Source organism: Osmerus mordax, chromosome 7 (genome assembly GCF_038355195.1).
Source record: "Osmerus mordax isolate fOsmMor3 chromosome 7, fOsmMor3.pri, whole genome shotgun sequence".
In the NCBI taxonomy this organism is placed as follows: Eukaryota; Metazoa; Chordata; class Actinopteri; order Osmeriformes; family Osmeridae; genus Osmerus; species Osmerus mordax.
In genome coordinates, this window is record NC_090056.1 from 11,113,244 (window position 1) to 11,135,581 (window position 22,338).

Below are 22,338 nucleotides of genomic sequence, written 5' to 3' on the forward strand. Positions count from 1 at the left end.
TCCCCCTCTCACCTCCTCACCTCCCACTCTCACATCCTCACCTCCCCCTCTCACCTCCTCACCTCCCCCTCTCACCTCCTCACCTCCCCCTCTCACCTCCCCCTCTCACCTCCTCACCTCCCCCTCTCACCTCCTCACCTCCCCCTCTCACCTCCTCACCTCCCCCTCTCACCTCCCCCTCTCACCTCCCCCTCTCACCTCCTCACCTCCCCCTCTCACCTCCTCACCTCCCCCTCTCACCTCCTCACCTCCCCCTCTCACCTCCCCCTCTCACCTCCTCACCTCCCCCTAGGCCCAAACCAGAACCCAACAACCCCAGACTGCCCTCCAACCCACCACATCCATCACCACCCCCTCCACTTCTTCCTGGTGTTACGTTGTTCCATGTCCCTAAAGGATCCACTGTTACCTTATCACAAAGAGCAGGAGAAACAACAGTACTATGAATGCTTTTAGGCAGAGCTTGGCACTTGACAACCCTCTGCGACATACACCCACAAATAGCCACACAATAACAAGTACACACACCCACAAGGCCACTCACACATCTGCATGTGAACACACACACAAAAACAGTCACATAACATGTTTTCCAGAAATCTCTGAGTCTGGGTGTCAGCAGTAAACCCATTCATCACCCCTCTGATCCCAAGATCGGTAACACTTTATTTCGATGGTCCGTCTGTTGACACACTATAGGTTATCAGTAACTACTCAGTAGCATGTCAACAATGTATTTGTTTACATTCAACAAAACTGTTTGAAACTGTGTTGAAACCGTTTTTCAACAGAAGGACCATCAAAATAAAGTGTTACCCAATATTTTGAAGTTTAACTCCTTTATCAAGCAGTTACAGTAGGGTCACATATTCTGATGGCTGCTACTTGTCAGATATGGTTACCTCTGTGGTACTGGCTCTGTGAGGACTCCAAATAGGAAAACGTGTCCAGATTAGTGTGAAGGGATGACATAACTACCCCAAACAATGTTTTGAAGTTTCACACACACACACACACACACACACACACACATCACACATCACACACACACACACACACACACACACACACACACACACACACACACACACACACACTCAGAAATAGACAAACAAGCACCTCTGTTATTTATCTGTGTGTGTTGGACTTAGCCTGCCATCTACTGATGAAAATGCTGTACTAGTGAGCCTGAGTGTGAGTGTGTGTAATAAATTCATTCGTTTGACACATTGTCTGATTTAAACAATAACCCATTGCGGTTATATAATTTTCTCTCTTTTTATTGTCAGCTCTGACCTGATCTCGTTTGGCCAGTAAAAAGTGCCGCCTCTACTTTTTAAGTATGGGGAGTGGCTTCAAACAGAAAGTCCCTTTTTACATCAACTTTCACTTTAGCAGAGCATGCATCTGTTATATTGGTTAACAATAAGCCTTTCAGACTGTCTCTGTGTCTCTCACTTGCTCTTTATCACATTTCTTCTTTTTACACAAATCGAAAACTACACAAGGCTCACAGGTGATTTAACTTAATTATAGTGTTACAACTTAAGACACACACACAAGCACACGCACACGCACGCACGCGTACGCACACACACCCACACAAACACACTTGCAAAGGTATCGGGAAGCTGAGTTTATTTTACACAACATTGTTTCACTAATGGGGACATCCCCACATCACCTTTCTAATACAAGAATAATGTTTAATTTCTTCAAGTGTTAATACATTTGAACACAGCAAAGAGCTATATTCGTTATTTCAAAGACCGTTGGGCAACAACCCAGAACCTTGCCCCCCACCTTACTGAAATAGGCTTCAACAGGAAACCAAAAGTGTGATCTAACTTCTAACTTTCGTTTTCGATTGTAAAGCACTCTCTAATCGTTCACATGATGGTGAGCTACATTCACTAGTCGTTGTTAGTTCTTGGGTGGAAAGGGATGGGTATTGCTGTTGGTATATTGAAGCATTGCAACTGAATTGTGTTTATTTTGCGGCATATTTAGTATTGAATGTAATCATTTGTTTATTACAAATCTAAGAAATATATTGTTTATCACCATGTCTTGAATCTGTGGTCGCGCCATCAACAGGCTTTCTGGAAATGTGTCAATTATGTTTGTAATGTCAGTTTAACATGGAAGAGCGGATAAAGAACTTGCGCCTCAAAGAATGGCTGATTGCTCAAATAGACAGCGGACAATATGCAGGACTGAGCTGGGAGAATGTGGAAAAAACTTTGTTCAGGATTCCGTGGAAGCATGCTGCAAAGCAGGATTATAAACAGAACGAAGACGCTGCTCTATTTAAGGTCAGGATGTAGTTGCAAACTGTCACATAACAATAATTACCATCAGTAGCAATTATACTGTAAACGGGTTTGGTCGTAGATGTCAATGTATTTATTGTTTTACTAATTAAATATAAATGTAGTTCATTTACAGTATGATTTACAGTAATTTAAGTAATTTCCTATGGATTCTTTAATTCCTCAAGATGTGCTTATGTGTTAAAAGAATGTCTTACATTGACTCCTGTTGGTAAACAGAGACAGTTGCTGAGACAGTTATCTTATTATGTGTGATACAGGCTTGGGCAGTCTATAAAGGGAAGTATCGTGAGGGGAGGGATAAGGCAGACCCCACCATGTGGAAGACCCGTCTGCGCTGTGCCCTCAATAAGAGCACAGACTTCCAGGAGGTTCCAGAGCACAGCCAGCTGGACCTGTCTGAGCCCTACAAGGTCTACCGTATCAACACTGAAACAGACACAGACATGGGCCAGGGTATACTCCACACATCACTTCTCTCTTCTTGTTTCCTCTCCACTTCTCTTCTTTTTAGTCTGTTCGGTTCTGTATCCTATGATCTTTGTTCCTAATTGTTTTTAACTTTCCTCTGTTCTGTTGATCATCCCTTCAGAGTTTTCTCAGATAAAGGCTCATGTAATCAACCATGGTAGCCCCTCCTGCATCCCCCCACAGAACCTCCCAGTTCCCCAGCCGCAGGTAACACAACCTTCAAACAAAACCCCTTCAGAGTGAATCAGTGAATCGACAAAATCTCCTTTCTGTAACTTTAGATGAACAACGTAGTTTAATAGATGGACATTATGATAGATGCATTAAACTAAAGCTGAACTGGAGCTTTTCTTCGTAAGAAGAGTGTTGTCGCTCTTCCTAAGTGGTTTAAAAAAGTGATTCGTGTGTGCTTCCATCTAGAGGAAAGTGGTTGTAACAGCAACACGTTTTCATCAAGGCTCAACTACTGAAAATTGTATATTATGAAAGTCTCAGGTTTTTATGGGCACCATTGAAAACAACATGTGTGTGTCTGTTTTAGCAGGACTGTAAAACTCAAAGTAAAAATGGAGACGCAGTCCAAATACTCAGAGGTAAGCACGGAGATCCCCTATGTGTCCAGTGTGTACCATGTGAAGTCTAAGTGACTGGGTTATTTGTGTGTTTTTTCTAGAAGCAGTGGTAAGAGAACACATGTACCACTGGTCTGAGGCCCCACAGGACCCCAGGTCACCATCCCTGATCATCACGGCCCCTGCTCTCACTGTCACCTCCATCTCTGGTAAGACCCACACATGGAGACTCTAGAAAAACATTTTATTTTCTCACATCTGTCTTGTCAACCAGAAACTCATGATATATGACACATATCCCAAATCCTGAATGTAAACTAAAAGCTCATTATGTGTGTGTGTGTGTGTGTATGAAGACATCCGTCTACAGGTGCGGTTGTTCTACCATGGCCAGTTGGTTCTGGATGTGATTACCTGTTCTCCAGACGGCTGTTTCATCCTGCAGGGTCAGGGCCCCCTGGGCAGTGAGAGGATCTACGGGCCTTGCTCCGCCCAGCAGATCTCCTTTCCTCCACCTGCTGTGCTGCACCTGCCTCCAGACATCACCCAGGCCATGACCCACCTGCTCCCCCACCTGGAGAGGGGAGTTCTGGTATGGGTGGCCCCTGATGGCCTCTTCATCAAGCGCTTCTGCCAGGGCCGGGTGTACTGGAGCGGGCCCTTGGCCCAGCACACTGACAGGCCCAACAAACTGGACAGGGAGAGGACCTGTAAGCTGCTGGATATGCATATCTTTCAGAGTGGTACGTCTGGGGGGTAGAACTGCACAATCATGGAGAGGGAACTAATCTGAATATGACATATGACATATGAACATTAGATATCTGCCACTTGTCTACCAGTTCCCCATTCTCTTTATTTCTCTCTTTTCCTGTCTTCCATTCTCTTCCTTTTGCTCTCTTAATCATTGTTTTCAGAATTTAGGAGATATCTCCAGGGGGAGGGGCATAGGCCTCGCTATGAGATTGACCTCTGCTTTGGGGAGGAGTTTCCAAACTCCAGCCTACAGGAGACCAATAAGCTTATCATGGCTCAGGTGGGTCCTTCTCTACTTCTCTGTCTGTCTCTTGTCAGTCCTAGAAGGCTAAGTCAGTGTGAAATGAAATCCAGCTAACTTGGGGGTTGTAAGTACATCAGCCACCAGCAGATGTCCTCGTGCGCCTGCTAACCTGTGGTCTGTTATGTCTGTGTGCTCCGGTGACCAGGTGGTGCCCCTGTTTGCTGTAGATCTGCTGCAGAGTGTCCAGACAGCAGACAAGCAACATTTGGACACCTTCAGAACCCATGGAGAAGAGGGCCAGCCAGACACCCCTCCCCTTCCCCAGCCCTAAAGATGAGTGGGTTGTGGGGGGGGGGGGGGGGCACCCCTCAAACCTACAAAGGCTCAATCTCAGAGCATAGGCAACTTGTCAGAGCGCTCTTGAATCTAGATTTTTATCAAGACTTCATTTAAATTTAGTGGTCGACTAACTGTTGCTGCCAATTAAATTGTGCATAATGTGAAAAGTGAGCTGTTTTACTTTGCTGTGACCTCATAATCAATAGTCTAGTAGCTACTGTAATGTGCCAAGTTTATAAGGCACTTGTATCAGACCTGTACAGCACAGTATTTAAAAATAAATAAAGTATTGTTAAAAGGAACTCCTGTAACTGTGGTATGTTAGTACATTCTTCAGTCTTAAGAGCCTGTGTTGTACACAGGCTACTGAAAAATGTCACACCTCAATTTGAATCTAGAAAGCTTTTTTATTTTTATTTCTAGCGAACATCATATAACAGATTCACAATTTTAAAAATATACATTTTATAGCTATAACATTTACAAAGAAAAAAAGTTTCTGTTTTTGAAAAACAAACAAACAAAAACGAAGTTGAAAAACTAAAGTGAAAGAGTGTGCTGAATCAGAGGAGATACCCGTATCTGAGTTTAAAATACTTTCATCGTTGTCCCTGCGCTCCGACATTTACAGTACATGAAGAAAAGGACACAGAAGCGTACCCTACACCGGGGTCTGGGGCGTTCACAAAGCATCAAGTTCCAACGTGTCATTAGCACCATTACTCTCTTTACCATTCCAAGTTTCTTTTGCTTTCGTTCTTTCATACAAAAATGTCCTCCATTGAAAAACACGAGTGTTGAGGCGAGAATGCACAGACCTTTCTGTGTGGGTGGAGATTGCGCTATTGTAATTAGTGTTCTTCCCTTTTCGGAGTTAATGTTAAGAACATATTGGAGGGTAATGCCTTGGCGAACTGACCTGACCCCCAGTGGTGAGAATGAAAGGCGAAGAGTTGCTGATACATTCACCTTGCCTGCCCAGATCCACACTTAGACTTCGGCTCAGAAGCGAGAAAAATAAAAAAAACGAAAACGCATTACGAAAGTGACAATCAGAGTTTGCATTAAAATATTTTTAGCATATTAATATAACATCTTGAATGTAATATATAGTCATATATTTATGTATATATATGCACTTCTTCAGTAGAGTTTACTTTCATAACACTGATTGAAAATCGATACCCTGCAGAAAACACTGTCAGTAAGTAGGCATGTGGGACAACCATTATAAAAACAGAGTGAACACAGACAAGTGCTTGATTGTCTCACTAGATGTCTCACTGTCACTCCCCCCCCCTCCTCCCCTGACCTCTGCCCCCTGTCAGAGTTGTGCTGAGCAGAGAGAAGAGGGAGGGACGTGGTTGGGAGGGGAGGCAGGGGGAGGGCGCGGCTCCTACGTTGGGCAGCAGTGTGGACACCCGTAAATTGCGTTTTCTTTTTCCTTCCCTGCAACCCTGCCTTGAGGTCTCTCCATTGTGTGTCTTGGTGGGTGCAACAGAGACAAGGAGGGTGTGTTTGTGCTTGTGTGTGTGTGTGTATTTGTGTCTGTCTGTGTGTGTGCTATTTGAAGACTTGCAAGTACATACTTGTGCATGTAGATGCAGTCTACTGCCACTTCCTCTGTTTAGAGCCGTGAGGTAAATCTGGAGGTGGCTTGTCAGTCCCAGTAGGGGGGAGAAGGTCAGGGGCAGACCAACGCCTTTTGCGTGGGCGTGGCTGCTCCTGGACAGGGCGGTCTGCTGTTGAGGGTGGAGGAGGGGGGAGAGGGTGGGCGAGGGCGTGGTGAGGGAGAGGAGGGGGAGGGGGAGGAGGTGGCATCTCCTCCCTGCTTGTGTTGGACTCTGGTCCAGTCCTGGGCCGGGTGTGTGTGCGTTGGGCCCGTGAGGCTGTGCGTGTGTGTGTGCGGGGTGTGGGGGTGAGGGCCAGGCAGACGTCTCCCTCGGTGAGCTGGCGGCAGGGCAGGCCGTAGAGCTGCAGCGTTCTCTGGGGACAGCAGGAAGACCAGCCTTGGTCCCTCACAAAGAACGGATACTCCACCAACACTGTCAGGAGCTCCTAGAAGCACAATAACAAAGTCAAACTGAGAGTTGTAGCAGTTCTGAATGAAGGAAGTGGCTTTAGATGTCTGCTATTGAGCTAAACGTAAATAGAAAATCGAAATGAGAGTTTTACAGCTGTGGGTATGACACTTCTGAGAGCAGTTGCAAGCAAAGCTGACCTGAGTGTTCCGGTCGGTGAGTAGCACCTGCAGGTGATTGAAACCATGAGCGTTGCCGTGGGTGATGAGCAGCACGGTGCAGGTGCTCAGGTGGAACTCTGGGGAGGTGTCGGCGCTCCGCAGGAAGTCTTCTGTCCGCAGCTCCTCCACCCGCTTCAGGCGTCCGCCCGCCAGCTCGATCAGAGATCCCTTGGCAAAGTGAGGTAGGAGCGCAGGGGGCTGGGACTGAGGCTGGGGGTAGGGGGCTGGGCTGGAGCCAGGAGGATAGGATAGGTACTGTCCTGGTGAGAGGTCTCTGTCTCTGCTCCTCTGTCGCTCTCGTTCACTCTCTCGTTCTCTCTCTCGTTCTCTCTCTCGGTCCTGCTCTCGGTCCTTCTCTCTGTCTCTCTCTCTGTGTTTTTCTTTGTCTCTCTCCCTTTCTCGGTCTTTAACTTGCTCTCTCTCGCGGTCTCTCTCTCTGTTGAGCTGTGCCCCGTGGCTGTTGAGCTGGCCCTGGGGTGAGTGCTGAGAGTTCCTCAAGCTGTGGAGCCTGGCCCCCGGCTCCCTGTACAGAGGTGTTCCTGATGGGCTGTAGAGTGGGTAGGCCTGGGCCTGGGCCTGGGTGTGGTGACTCTGCTGGAGACCAGGGTACACAGATCCAAGGGAGTAGTAAATGTGGGCCTCGACTGGTGAGCCCCCCAGGGGGTCCAGCAGGACCCCCCTCCCTACCTGGGGGTCTGTCCCAGGAGACTGAGGACTGGAGGAGATTTTGGCCGCCTCGCGGGGGTCCCTGTCCTGCAGAGAGGAATGTGAGTCAGGGCCCTCCTGAGCAAGGGAATCTGGGAACAGCGGCCCTCCTGAATGGGAGCGACTCGCAGGCTCCTCCTGGTTTCTCCGCCTGCCGTTGGCATGGGAACCATGGGCACTGCTGTCCAATCTTGCTCGGCTGAGGTCATTGCTGTACTCTCCTGTGGGGAGCGCCCTGGATGCAGAGGCAGTCCTGCTGCCTGGCCCATCCAGCCCATTGGGCCTCTTGCCCAGGTACCTGTGCCTGCCCTCGGCCAGGGAGAGGTCGGGGGGGTACAGAGGGCCATGGCTGAGCAGGTGGGAGGGGGAGAAGAGAGGGGAGGAGTAGTCTCGCCGGCCAGTGTTGTAGTAGGACCACATCTCTCTGGAGTCAGCTGAGTAAGGGCTCTTAAAGGAAGAGGAGGAGGAGGAGGGGGAAGGAGGAAGAGTAAGGGGTCCTTCTCTGAGCCACCTGGGGATGGGTGGGGGCAGATGCTCGTCTCTCCAGGAGGGAGAAGCAGACCCCCGCCTCTCCCCTACCTGGCCCTGGAGGTAGGGGAGGGGGACAGAAGGGGAGAAGGCCAGGGGCCATGGCAGGGGTAAAGGAACACTGGGGGCTGGGGCAGGGAGGGGCGGGGGAGAGGGGAGGAAGTGGAGGCTTGGGTTAGTTAGAAGCCCATCGCTGGCTTCCCTACCCCCCTCCCCTCTCCCAGTGCTGGTGGGCCGGGTCCGGAGGGGCGCGGGTGATTTGAACTCGTCCAGGGGGAGTCGCTGGTCTGCCGAGCCCTGCCGAGACTCCCTCTTCTTGGGGGGGAGGCACTCTTTGCCGCGGTCGGGGCTGGGATTCATGGGTGGGCTCCAGCAGGGGCAGCAGGGGTCCCCCTGAGTGTGACTGCAGGCTAGGTCACATGGGCCTCACGGGAGAAGGAGGGGCGTGGAGAGAGGGGAGGGCCTTTACACGGCATCACTGTCCGATTACTGATGACCCCACAGCACACAAGCACTCCTCACCTACACAGACAGAAACACAGGGGGGGGTGGGAAGGAGATAGGGTGGGAGATTTTGAATGAGGTGCAAACATAATATCGACAGTCTGTCAGAGCATAGCTGTCATGACTAACCAGTCAGTCAGTCAGTGTACTGGTTTGCCACACAGAAACAAACATTTCTTTGCAGGCAGAGTGCTGGAGATCAACAACCAATAGGACGGAGATGGAGTGAAATTAGCTATCAGAGTCCTTCAGAGTCCAACCCAAACAACTTCAGCTTATCAGCAATGATTAAGTCATGGATACCTAGTCGAGTGGCTGATAGCTGGAGCTAATTAGTCATTATGTATGCGCACTGCGGTGGGACTGAAACTACTCAACTGACTAGTCTCATTCAGGCAATGAACTCCCACAAGTCCTCTAAAAATATACCACATATTGTGCACGCGGAGCAGTTCAGAGGCATAGCGGTATAGCTGTATAAACACCCAGATGCACCACTCACAGCGGGATACTTTTCATCTATCTTTCTCTCAGAGGAGGGATGGAATATGGAGGTCTGTTTTTCTCATTTTCATGAACCACCTCCTTCACACCCCTGAGGGCTGTTTTTTTTATGTCCTACTTCTGCCTACTACTCCACACACACACTCCCTTACATGCACACAAATACACACAAGCATACACAAACATACACACAAACACACACACAAACAGAGAGTCCCTCAGGCTGTTACAACTCTCTGTAGCTCCCCTAGCGATAAGTAGTGATGGTCACCACCCACATAAGCTGACAGAAACACTGGAGATATCGCCAAAAGTTGTGGTGTTTGTGTATGTGTGTGTTTGTACATTGTACGCCACAGGAGGTAAAGTGAACGTGTGTGTGTGTGAATTCATGTGAGTGCAAGTGAGCGTGTGTGTGTGTGTGTGTGTGTGTGTGTGTGTGTGTGTGTGTGTGTGTGTGTGTGTGTGTATGCCTCCTTCGTATGTGTCAAAGCTGAACAGCCGTGTTTCATTCAGAGCAGAGTGTGAGTTTCTTGAATTCTGGTGTAAACACTCTGAACGAGCTGCTCTGATGTGATGGCCGCTGTGCATTCAGCCCAGCTGTTCCTGCCACCAGCAGCAGCACCGCCCCTCCAGTCAGTGCTCACCCGCACGTCTGTCTGCCCCGACTGAACTCTGCCAACTCTCCCCGTCTCGCTTTCCCCGCTACCTCGTCGTCATGGAAACTGAGTCCACACATCCATTGGGAAAGGGAGGTTGCATTGGGATACTGAGGGGAGAGGCGGGCAAACTGCCGCTCGTCAACTCACACAGGTCCAAAAAAAGAATAAGCGTCTGAACAGAACAGCCTGTCTCAGTGGCTTCTCAGAGGACACCCTGCTCTGGTCTGTGTCAATCACCCAGACCAGACCCAGAGAGGGGCGGCAGGGGACAGAAGGGGGATTAAAGCCATCTGGAATCCAATTTATTACCTTTGGGTTGTCAGCCAGGGTAGCCTATTAATAGAACTGATTAGATGTGAAAACATCTGTAATAAAAGCAGGTAGTGCTGATGCCAGGGAGATGCACCTCTCAGCCTGGCATCCTACCATCGAGTGGTGATGGAAGCTGTACTGACGGCACACACTGTAGACTTAGGTGTAGAATACAGTACACGCTAACTCTGCGAGCCCCCTGCCTCATGATGGGGAGTTAACGTTAGTTTGAGAAGATTACACCACAACTCATCCCATTGTCCAATTCACACACGCACATCCAGTACACACACCTTCTGTCATGTCATATTCTCATGTTCATGCGATCCTCGATCCATTCCTTGTCCTCTGCCTTCCACTTCTCTCACTGTTACCCAGGCACAAGCTGTAGTGACCCAGCCGTGACCCAAACCCCTCCCCTGCCACACCCAGAGTCCTCTTCCCGAACACACCTTCCATCATTCCATTATCATCTCTTCATGTATCCCTTCATTCATTCCTTTAGTAGAGCTAATATACTAATATACTAAGCTCACAAATGAACATACTTTTGTTTTTCTGTTTTTTGTTTTGATTTGTTTTTCTCTTTACGTAGTCCATGACATGACTGTGAGAACCAGTACCAGATAGATTAATATAAAAAAATAGCACTACAGTATGTGACACCTAATCCTAGGTACATTGTTAATCTGTATAGAGAATCTTTATTTCCATTGACTCATTCACTCACAACCTAATTGAGTCATATCATCCTCGAATCGATGAAAACAAATACGTCCCCACGCAAAATGTTCACAGAGTAAAGGTTTCACTGCAACTTTCAACCTGGGCCTTCAATTTGTTCCTCAAAACATGATAACAATGCTCTGCTAGACACAACATTCATTATCTGGCTTTTAAATAAGTATGAACACGGCTAATTCAGAGTCTTTAAGTGCAGTATAGAAAAAGCAGGACAAAGACATCACGAAAAAATTTAACACTACAATTCAACCTTTGACAGCAGCAGAACGGGAGGCGCCGGTGGTTCTAAAACAAGTGATGCCAAAGAGTGGTGTCAAGAAAGTCTGTTAGAACGTCTTTGATTCTCCACTTGGAGAGCAGCCTGTAGTTTTTCACTTACAGGATAAACACAGCACTCAAACACAGGTGAGATAAAGGCATAATCACCATTTCACAGAACTGCAAGGTAGTGGTCACAAAGGCTGTGCACCATTGAAAGTACAGATGCAGTGAAAAACATATTTGCATAAAAACGGACACTGAATCTTACTGCAAAAGGACATGGATCATTCAAGGAATTCAAGTAACCGAACCAACACTCGGACCATTCATTTTAGTAACTAGAAAAGTTTAATTTCTTTTCTCCGAACATGTTAATATAGATAGTTTATTACCATGTATATAACCTGATATTAAAACACTATTAAATGTTAAAAAGCTGTACGTAGACACGTAAAAATAACATACGTTATAAGTACTATAAGTAATAGTAAAAACAAAAAAACGTTATTAACACTCGAGTATTAAGAAAGGATGAACCATTTTACAATATATACATTTTTTCCTTTTCTCAAACAGTCTCTGTCAAATCCAAGAAACATGTTTTGCGCGCTCATCCACCTCTCCCTTGCGGCAGAAGTGTTATTTTACTACCGCCCAAATGTCCGTCTCGTCATGAGGCAATCCTCCCACTGAACGTCAGACCACAGCCACTAGCCATGTCAACTTATAGTAACCGATTGGGCATACAATCATAGTGACCTCAGTGAACCCACTGTAGCAGCTACAGTACATCAACAGGTATGAACAAACCAAGAGTTACAACACCGCTCCACTCATAAACAACCAGGATCAACAACTCACTGAAGCTATTCATGCTGAAAAGAGCAGTGGAGAGGACGAAGCAGCCTGTATAGACACTGTTGCAGTATGGATATTCCAGAGACTGACCTTATTGTGGGATGAGCAGATGTCCCTGTGCTGGCAGCCATGCATGCTCCAGTCCTCCCAGGTCACAGCTCTCTGTCTCCCCCCTGGTTGAGGGTCAGCCTGTCAGCCCAGTCCCAGCTCCCTGCTCTAGCTCTGCAGTACCACCACCAGCACCACCAGCACCACCAACAACACCAACAACACCGCCAGCGGCAGCACCAGACTCCAGTCACTAAATTAAACTTATCTTCATACGTGGGTAATAGCACCAGCAAGCCCACTAGATTGAAGGAAAGCAAAGAGAAGATGCAAGCCTGTGTATGCTAGAGTGTGTGTGTGAACTTGTGTGGAAGTGTGTGAGCATAAGCACCTGCCTGAGACTGTGTCTGTGTGTGTGTGTGTGTGTGTGAGTGTGCGTCTATGGCTGAGGAAATGAGTAATATCTAGCAGTGAGAAACATGTCTGCTATGCAGCGCCACATAAGCAGACCAGTTGCTGCTACCGCCCACATGCCTTACTCACTGTGAAAGGGATGGATACACACATAGAGATCAAACACACACACATACACACACATATGCACTCACACTCATGTTCACATGCACAAACTCTCTCTCACACACACACACACACACGCACACACACACACACACAAACACACACACACGCGCACACACACGCAAACTGGCAAACATTCCAATATGACCAGCAGCTTATGCATTTGCATGCCAATATATTGTTATTCATCATACAGTCTCTGAATGCACAGTATAGTCCCATTCACCCTGTATGATAGTTTTTCACATCAGTACACTTGAACTAACACAATGCAGAGAAGAAAGGTGGAGGAGAGGGAGAAGAAGCAGAGGCAGTTGATGAGTGTGTTGATGAGAGACAGGGAAGGACGTGGGGGAGGCTCTTCATCCCACACACTCTCAGACTTAGGCTTCTGCTGCTGCCTCTGACTCAAATCTAAACCTCACATGTATAACACACACGCACCAATATAGGAACACATGCAAACACAGGCTCACATGCTCTCACACACACATCCATGAACACACACACACTCAGTGAGAGATCTTTGGAAGATTCAGCGCCAGACCCGCTGAGACTCTGAGCCCCGTGCCTGATGTTAAAGAATGGCTGAACCTCTTCAATGACAGATAGCAAAGCAGTACCAGTAAATAAAAATAATTACAGGCTAAATGCTAATGACTTCAATTACCCTGAATAACCCAGAGATACATAAAACAATACTTTTAGATATTGGGCTTTATGATCATTGGAAATGTTTTTCTTAATTAAAGGTTAATTAATTAAGTGAACTACAATTAATATTAAACAATGTCTTATACAACACATATTTGATCAAGCAAGCATACAGCTCTGGAGAAAATGGAGACCACTGCACCTTTTTCTTTCATTAGAAAAAAGTTTAGGAGGACAATTTTGAGTGAGGAACAGAAGGGTCAAATTTAAGAGGCCACTGCAAATTTGACCCCTTTGTTCCTCAAAATTGTCCTCCTAAACTTTTTTTTATGAAAGAAAAAGGTGCAGTGGTCTCTAAATTATTTCCAGAGCTGTATATATATGGATGATATTTTTGGTATAATTGTCAACAGTTTATAATTATGGATGGACTTGTAAGCCAAGCTCACATAAATAAATGTGCAAGCAATACATTATGGTGATGGATTTAGCTGCTCAGTACAACACCACCTCTTCTGCCACTAGTAATAGTCCTTTCCCTTTTTCGTTTTTGTATGGTCTCTGGAAGTGAAAATAATGAGACAACAGTGTAAGGCTTTACAATCACGTGCATGTATTTTGCTTCCTATATTCTGTTATTCCCAAGGCTGAATGTTCAACATATTTTTTCTGCCTCCATCATCATTTAGCGTAGTACAAAATAGCTGTGCTCATCCAGTCAAAGAGAAAGGGGAACAGACAGAAAGCTCACGACTCATCAAATTACTAGGATCTTACTAGAACTTAGAAATGACTGTTCATATTGTTTACTCCCTGCAAGTTTACGATTCGAACACAAACACATCCGCATCCACACATTCACACACATACACACTCGCGCGCACACACACACACGCACACACAGTCCATTCCTGCTGAAGACCAGTGGCACGGTTCAGCCTCTGACACTTTGTGCTACTTAAGCTACCAGTCAGACACACAGGAGGGCCATGTGGAGACATGAAAGGTCAGATGAGTCAAAGTGAAGCTCCAAGACCAGAGCAGGGTGGAGCAAAGCAGGCCTGGAGGTGAAACCCCATACAATATCAGACATGACTAGCAGAGGAAGCACACCGCTCTCCACATCCTGAGCCAGCCCTCTCCTCCTTGTCTTCTCTTTAATGAGAACCTTGTTTTGTATTCTTTTCCCCCCTCACACGTAGCAGGTATCTGGTGTCTGATCACGTTTCAGCCTCAGTGTGGATCTCTGATGGACGTCTGATGCAGCAGAAATTTGTTGCTGAATGTAACAGATCTCGCCAGAGAGAAGAGGGGAGGGGAGGAGAGCGGAATAGGATGGGGTATAGAGGGCACCCTGGGTGTATTTAAACCGCAGTCACACAGCCATCCACTTTCTTTTGCACATGTGTGTGTGTGACAAAGTGCTGAAGACACAGCGAAAGAGAGAGAGAGAGAGAAAGAGCAAGAGAGAGAGAGAGCGAGCAAGAGATAGAGAGAGAGTACTACAGTGTCCCTGTGTGTGTTGGCCTACACTCCAGGGTGCCTGGGTTAAGCCTATGAGAGGACAGGGTGATATGGGCTATAGCTCATTGGGCGAGAGGCCAGGTCACAGCCACCCTGTCAGCAGCTCAGGCTCTGACCCAGTCTTAAACAGGATGAGCCCAGCATGGCCACAACAGCCTGAGCCCCAACCAGGCTGAGCTTATGGCTCACAAGTTACTATTATCACACACACGCACATATATATACTCAGAAAGACATAAACGTGCACACGCACACACACACACACACACACACACACACACACACACACACACACACACACACACACACACACACACACACACACACACACACACATAGAGAAACTCAAATAATGCACTTGATTTGAAGTGTCCTCTCTTTCCTCCATGTACTGTGTGAGTTCTCTGTGAAGGCTCACCAGTGTGTGCAGCCTTTGCTGTGGGGCACATAGGAGATCCAAGTTGAAGAGTTAAACATGCTCCAGCTGTAGAGTATTGCAGCACACATGGCAGGGTGCCATACTGGGAGATAATGAGACAGCAGAAGGGAGGGAAAAGGAGAGACAGAGCGAGGGAGAGAATGATGCAAGAGAGAAGAGACTCTGGCGTCGCCTATTGCTTGGTTAATCCCATTGAATCCTCATTGGTACGGCCTAAAGCAGGCTTACTAAAGTTCTGGGAGGAAATCCCCCCGCGTAGTGGTACAGGCCTTCAGCCTCTGGGGTATAAATAGGGCAGCTATGGCTCCTTAAGCTGGCTTTTACGCAGTATCAGTTAAATATATGACTTGACTAATTACATCCAGGTCAGCTGCTCAGCAGAGAGAACTTCCTCTGCCCCGTTCATCCTCCCCTTTCTAAAAACTACTACAGCAGATCTCCTCACTATCACACACACCCACACACACACCTACACACACACTCACAAACACATGCCGTACACACACACTCACACACACACGCACGCACACATGCACACACACACACTCACATCCACATACAGTACACACACACCCACACATACACACACACATTCAGACACCTACATCCACACGCACAAAGACAGATGCATACACACGCATATACCTGCTAACAGCAAGAGTTGGTGGAACAGTTAGTGGTGTAACAAGCCCACTCTGCTGACATTTTTGCCGGGGGGCGTTGTGTTGTTTTCTTTCATTACATTTCATTATCATATCACGTGGAGTTTCATTTGTACATGTCTACACCTCCAGAGATTCAAAAGATGCTGGTTGTGCTCTATCTACTGGCTAGATCTAACCACAGATATGTGTGGCTGCTTATGGGGAAACACACAATAAACACTGCAACACAGCCCGCTGCATTCTGTACTTGGCACTCTGGCCTCACCCTTCACTCCTTCACTGAGATTCTGCCATTCTAAATCCTGCCAGGGCCCCACTGGTAAGGGGTTGAAGACTGTTCCAGCATGTCTAGCCATGCCCACAGCCTGCCTCCGACACATGCCAATCAGACCAGATTAGACGAGCACCGAGTCCCTGCTTAACAGAGGATGTAGAGAATGATAGAAAGAAAGAGAGAGCAAGAAACAGAGAAAGACAGATAACTGCTTTGCCAATACATTCCTTCTGGAAGCATACTGTAGATCCTAGGATCACCTCTCAGACAGTCTCTCATAATTACCATGGCGGAAAAATGTCAGACGCAAGCAAACACATAGCATCACCATGGCAACCACAGCCGACAAACAGTCCATTGCCCAGGTTACAAAGAAAGTATCCAACAGTCCAGTCCCCGTGACCACAGTCAGGTTTAATCATATGAGTTCAACCATTCTCCATCCCTAAACAGGGATTAGACACATAGAAATCAGACGGTCTCTACAGTCGGAGGGAACACTGCTGAGTGGTTTCTCCTTCACCTGGCACTCTGCGGTCTCCTCTCTGGCTGAAGCTGAAGAAAGCCTCGGTTTCAGAGATCACACAATCATTCGAGAGATTAAATAGAAACCCGGAGAGTATGTACGTTTGTATGGAGCTGTGAAGTGTTTTGAGGTGGGCATCCCTGGTGGGGCTGGTGTGGGAGGCAGGGTGGGAGGCAGGGTGGCTAGCTCCAGACCCCAGCTATAGACACAGTGTGGAGGAGGAGGCCTGCTCTACTGTGCTGCACACTGGGGTTAACCAGGTCAACCCAGGGAGAAGAGAGCTGACTGAGGAGGAGGAGAGGAGGAAGGAAGGAACCGAGGGATCTCTGTGAGAGGGAGCCATGTGTGATGTACTGACAGCTGTTTTCACACTTACATTCCAACACAGACGCATGCACACATGCACACCGGCGCGCACACTCACACACGTACATACACTTACACACATACACTTCCACGTACACACACACAGTAATACACACACATACACACACAGCCACACACACACGTCTTCAACACTTTAGCACCTGACTCTTGTGGGATTGTTCTCTGACAGCTGTTTCTATCACTGCTGACAGTCTGGCAGGGATGTCTATAGTCAACAGACCTGTACATTTTCAGAGGACTGTACCTGGCTAGCTGCTGGATGGCCTCCCAGTGCAGGATGGGATCATAGATAAGCTCCCACTATCAATCTGCTGTCCTGCTGCTTCCACAATGGGCTTGTCCTCTAGCAGGCTTTACACTTGGAACACACACCACTACATGGTGCTGGGTCCGCCAGTCATCCAGTAGACACACTCAAACAAACACCCACAAATTGCACACCAATGTCATACTGTACACACAGTAGTCATTCACACCGACTTGTCATCCTGAATAGGAAAAATGCGCTCTCCCACAAATATTCTCCATGCACCGTGTGTGGACAGAAGGAGGGTACGTACAGACGTACACACACACACACCCACTGCAACAATTACTTATACATCCTCAATATCTGGGCCTGAAATACCCCTCTGCCTTATGCAATCTGCATGTTATATAATGCATGGTCTGTCATTATCGCAGCACTCTATCACACCCTGCCAGGCCTCTCCACCTACATTAACCCAACTACACTCTGCACTTGATGCTCACGAGGAGAGTGAAAGAGGGAGAGGATGGAAAAAAGAGAAAGAAAAAGAAAGAAAGAGCAACAAAGAGACAGAGAGAGAAGGGAAGAGAGAGAGAGAGAGAGAGAGAGAGAGAGAGAGAGAGAGAGAGAGAGAGAGAGAGAGAGAGGAGTGGAAGAGAGAATGAGAAACCAAGAGGTAGATTGAGAAACTGAGAATGAGAGCGCAAGAGAGAGAGAGAGATACACCTCCTTCCCCCCTGCTCCCCTTGGCTGGAGTTGTACTCTCTTACGCCTTACAGGAGAGAGTGGGATCAGAGAGAGAGAGAGACAGAGAGAGAGACAGAGAGAGACAGAGAGAGAAAGAGAGAGAGAGAGACAGAGAGACAGACAGAGAGAGAGAGATTTAACTGGAGGAAAGAGAACAAAGACACAGCTTCACCTGAGTTCATTGTCTCTGTGTGTACACCAGTGATGTAGCAATGTGTGTTTGTGCTCACATAACACTTGTTCATGCAGATCTGCATACCTGTCCACTGGTGTGTCAACATGCTCTACATGCATGTATGCTGATATGTTATATTTTCAGTAATCTGCTGGTTCCTTGGATAGCCTCCCTCGCCCCCCATGCCCCCCCCCCCCCCCCCCCAACACACACACACACACACACACACACATGCAAAAGCCAACACAAACCCACATGCACAAACACCAAGATCCAATATGATGAGTTACAGTTACAGTACAGAGAGTCTCATGGGCGAGGAGTCTCCCACTACCTTCTCTCTCTCTCTCTCTCTCTCTCTCTCTCTCTCTCTCTCTCTCTCTCTCTCTCTCTCTCTCTCTCTCTCTCTCTCTCTCTCTCTCTCTCTCTCTCTCTCTCTCTCTCTCTCTCTCTCTCTCTCTCTCTCTCTCTCTCTCTCTCTCTCTCTCTCTCTCTCTCTCTCTCTCTCTCTCTCTCTCTCTCTCTCTCTCTCTCTCTCTCTCTCTCTCTCTCTCTCTGCCTTGTTCTATGCATGAGTGTGAGTGTGCCCCTGTAAAAATAGACCTCTTAAAGGGCCAGCAGCCACTCAACCTCACACTGGAGGCCTCCTCCATGGAATTACTCTAGAAAGAGGGTGAAAGTAAAGGTGTATGTTTGAGAGGGACACCCTGCTCATTCTCGTTTAGATTCTAGACTCAAGCTGCAATAGGTTTACAACTGAAAGCACATAGAAGTGTTCAGTCCTCTTCTCTCACAGAACATGAATGCACGGACAGTATGTGTATCTACATGACAGTTGTTTTCATTCAAATCATTATACAGTGTATAGACTGCCAGAGAGAGGTGTTCATAAAGGGGAATAAAAAAGTTCCTGTTTGAGATATTGACCAATACAACGTAAGGCAAAGGTCCTCTCTGCTTACTCAACTTCAAACTGAAACAGGTACACACAGAAACTCAACCCCCCCAAAAAACCTGCATGCACAAATACTCCCTGTACACAGACCCACAGTCATAGAGAGGTACCCAACTTTGCCTAGTCATGCTATGAGCAAGGACAAATCAGACACCTGAAAACAAGAGTGAAACAGTTGAAAGAACAATCGATTCCTGTACGCAGAGCCCTCTAAATGCTGATCATGCACACTCTTACTATACATAGTACATATCTGAGACAAGCTCTGGAATATTACCATAGAGCTGGTCTGCTGGGTAACACTAGGTGACACACATGCTTTCAGATGTGTATGTAGATTTGCACATGGCCAGGTGAGTGGAAGCAGTGCCCTATAGGATGTTGCATGACTGGGAGAGACATCTACACACAGCTCTGCTCTACACAGCTCTGCTCCACACAGCTCTGCTCCACACAGCTCTGCTCCACAGAGCTGGGTAGCAGGGAGGAATAATCATGCTCGTATGAGCAGTGCCACGTAGAGATGTCACGCAGAGAGAGGAGGAGATGGGAGGAAAAGGGAGGAGGGGAGAGGTGAGAAAGATGAGGAGAGGTGGAGAGACGGGAGCAGGATGAGAGGAGAGATGGGAGCAGGATGAGAGGAGAGACGGGAGCAGGATGAGAGGAGAGACGGGAGCAGGATGAGAGGAGAGACGGGAGCAGGATGAGAGGAGAGAAGCAGAGAGGAGAGGTGGAGAGAGGAGGACGTGTGTGTTGAAATGAAAGTAACACACGCTTGCTCCCCCATTAAGATGGATGGAAATGTCAACGTACAGATACACTCATGCTATGTACAGACACAGACGCACTCATGCTATGTACTGTACACACACACAGACACACTCATCCTATGTACTGTACACACACACAGACACACTCCCACATTCCAATGAGACCCTTCAAGCAGTCCAGAGCAGCACGGGGCCTGATGTGAAGGAGAACGTGTGGAAAATATGCATCTGGTTATGAGGGTCACATTTAATTATGTGTTTACCTGCAATGACCTGACCCTCTCTGTCTGCCACTCTGTCAGTATCCACCTATCACTGATGACTTGTCTATCTCTTGATGAACGTGTGACCTTCCTTCTGCCCCCCCCCACCCCTCCATACACAACCGCCACCACCAGCACCAGAACCTCTATCTTTGCCCTCCAGGTCTTGTTTTCTCCCCCCATATCTGCCTGCTCTGTCACCCCCCCCCCCACACACACACACACACGCACACATACACCCCCACGTTCCCCCATATGAAGTAACAGTCTCTCTCTGTCTCTCTCTGTCTCTCTCTTCCCTGCCCCTCTTAGTAGGAGCAGGCCCCTGGCTATCTCTGGACTGGGGCTATTTCAGCCCACTGCTCTAATTCTGAGCTCTGATCTGCAGGCAGGTTGAATGGTGAACCTGCGGTACACCTCTCTATCACGGAGCAGACACACACACACACATGCATACAAGCACTGACCCATGCGCACACACACACATAGTGCATTGCTTGATATTATACACTCACTTGTGAGACTGGCTTGCTCACATGGAACACATGCAGCTAGCCTTCAAGCGATCTGTTACAGCATAATTTTAAACAAGCAACAACAGTACAGTATTATACATAGTTTTTTCTTCTTGTCTATGGTTGGCGATCTTTTTCAAGTACATACACTTCAAACGTACCACATACCACACAAACAGGCACAGTCACACATACAAACAATCACACACACACTCACACGTACACACACACACTCAGAGAGGAGGAAGCGGCTGGGTCACCTACCTCTCTGGGTATCTTTGCGTGGGGAGTAACGGAGTGAATGCTCATTGGATCAGCCAGCAGTAAAGCACGTAAGAACATCCAGCTTTGATACTGTTCGCCTCTCTCTCTCTCTCTCTCTCTCTCTCTCTCTCTCTCTCTCTCTCTCTCTCTCTCTCTCTCTCTCTCTCTCTCTCTCTCTCTCTCTCTCTCTCTCTCTCTCGCCCTCTCTGTCTCTGTCTCTCTCTCTCTCTCACTCTCTTTCTCTCAGCCTTTCCTCATATCGCTCCGTCCCTGCCTCCCTTTTTCTCACACTCTTGCTTGACTATTTTCCCTCTTTCTCTGTCTCTCTCTCTCTTTTCTCTCTTTTCTGTCTCACTTGCTCACTCACCTCTCAAGCTCTCAAGCTCACTTTCCTTATGAGTGTGCTCTCTCTCACTCTAGCTTGCTTGATCCCCTCCCTCTCTCTCTCTTTCCCTCCCTCTCGCTCCACACACTTTCTCTCACACAGATCTCTTTCTCCTTCCCTTTCAGTAACACCCTGTAACTCACAGTATTGCTTTATTGCTCATTCTTTTTTCTTCAGACTCTAAACTGGTCTCTAAGCCTTACACTTTTCCTCTCTTTTCTTACACTGCCCTCTCTGTCTATCTCTGTCTGCCCTCTTCTCTGTCTCTCTCTCTTTATTCCTCTATTTCTGCCCTCTCCCTCTCTCTCCCTCTCTCTCTCCCCCTCTCTCTTCCTCTCTCTCTGTGTGAGTGTATAATTAGACAGAGCTCAGTGGAGTCAGGATCGTGGTTGGAGTGTCAGTGTTAGCCTGCCTGTCTACCTATCTGCGTGTCTGTCTGTCTGCCTGTCTGCCTGTCTGCCTGTCTACCTACCTGCATGCCTGTCTGTCTGCCTCCCTGTCTACCTGCCTGACTGCGTGCCTGTCTACCTGCCTGCCTGTCTGCCTGTCTACCTGTCTGCCTGCCTGCTTCCCTGCTTCTCTGTTCGCTGGCTCGTGTTTGGCAGAGTGCCCAGAGGCTTCGCTCATTAACCTCCCTCGAGCGAATGGGCCGGCCTACACCTCCCCTCATTGGTCATGACACCACAAACTCTCATCCTATCAGAACCAAGGTAGACCTTCTGGGAAAGGTGTGCTGCCATTGTGATGTTGCTTATCTCACTGATAGGGAGACAACTCAATTCGGAATTCAAAAGAATATTCTGAACAGAAATATGAACATTCTGTCACAGTGGAATAACACTGTTAGTCTAATCCAATTAGATCTCGACCGGTTCTTACTTAA

At 47.6% G+C, this 22,338-nt stretch overlaps 2 protein-coding genes across 7 annotated transcripts; one reads left to right on the forward strand and one right to left on the reverse strand.

Moving 5' to 3' along the window:
* The first annotated feature begins 1,871 nt into the window (after positions 1-1,871).
* irf10 (interferon regulatory factor 10) lies at positions 1,872-5,004 on the forward strand. Of its 5 annotated transcripts, XM_067239677.1 has the most exons (9): positions 1,872-1,899; positions 2,098-2,315; positions 2,594-2,789; positions 2,926-3,011; positions 3,346-3,397; positions 3,478-3,585; positions 3,733-4,119; positions 4,294-4,412; positions 4,582-5,004. In XM_067239677.1, exons 2-9 carry the CDS (start codon positions 2,142-2,144, stop codon positions 4,705-4,707), a joined length of 1,248 nt encoding a protein of 415 aa, XP_067095778.1. In that variant the 5' UTR covers positions 1,872-1,899; positions 2,098-2,141; the 3' UTR covers positions 4,708-5,004. The 5 variants fall into 5 exon arrangements, with proteins under 5 accessions (XP_067095778.1, XP_067095777.1, XP_067095780.1 ...); XM_067239676.1 differs by lacking the exon at positions 1,872-1,899 and having other exon boundaries at positions 2,009-2,315; XM_067239679.1 differs by lacking the exon at positions 1,872-1,899 and having other exon boundaries at positions 2,009-2,315; positions 3,481-3,585.
* A 160-nt stretch (positions 5,005-5,164) lies between these two features.
* zmp:0000000926 (ataxin-1-like) lies at positions 5,165-21,239 on the reverse strand. Of its 2 annotated transcripts, none has more exons than XM_067240242.1 (3): positions 21,071-21,239; positions 6,937-8,712; positions 5,165-6,773 (listed from the first exon to the last, which is right to left on the reverse strand). In XM_067240242.1, the coding sequence occupies exons 2-3, from the start codon at positions 8,548-8,550 to the stop codon at positions 6,324-6,326; spliced, it is 2,064 nt and encodes a 687-aa protein (XP_067096343.1). In that variant the 5' UTR covers positions 8,551-8,712; positions 21,071-21,239; the 3' UTR covers positions 5,165-6,323. The 2 variants fall into 2 exon arrangements, with proteins under 2 accessions (XP_067096343.1, XP_067096344.1); XM_067240243.1 differs by lacking the exon at positions 21,071-21,239 and adding an exon at positions 12,126-12,249.
* Positions 21,240-22,338: the final 1,099 nt, after the last annotated feature.

Bases quoted from the DNA above. Each gene is read 5' to 3' on its own strand.
- irf10 (XM_067239677.1), top strand. From the start codon at position 2,142: ATGGAAGAGCGGATAAAGAACTTGCGCCTCAAAGAATGGCTGATTGCT. The intron at 2,316-2,593 runs GTCAGGATGTAG...TGTGTGATACAG, and splicing joins AAGACGCTGCTCTATTTAAG to GCTTGGGCAGTCTATAAAGG. The intron at 3,012-3,345 runs GTAACACAACCT...TGTCTGTTTTAG, and splicing joins TCCCAGTTCCCCAGCCGCAG to CAGGACTGTAAAACTCAAAG.
- zmp:0000000926 (XM_067240242.1), bottom strand. From the start codon at position 8,550: ATGAATCCCAGCCCCGACCGCGGCAAAGAGTGCCTCCCCCCCAAGAAG. The intron at 6,774-6,936 runs GTCAGCTTTGCT...TTGTGCTTCTAG, and splicing joins TCACCGACCGGAACACTCAG to GAGCTCCTGACAGTGTTGGT.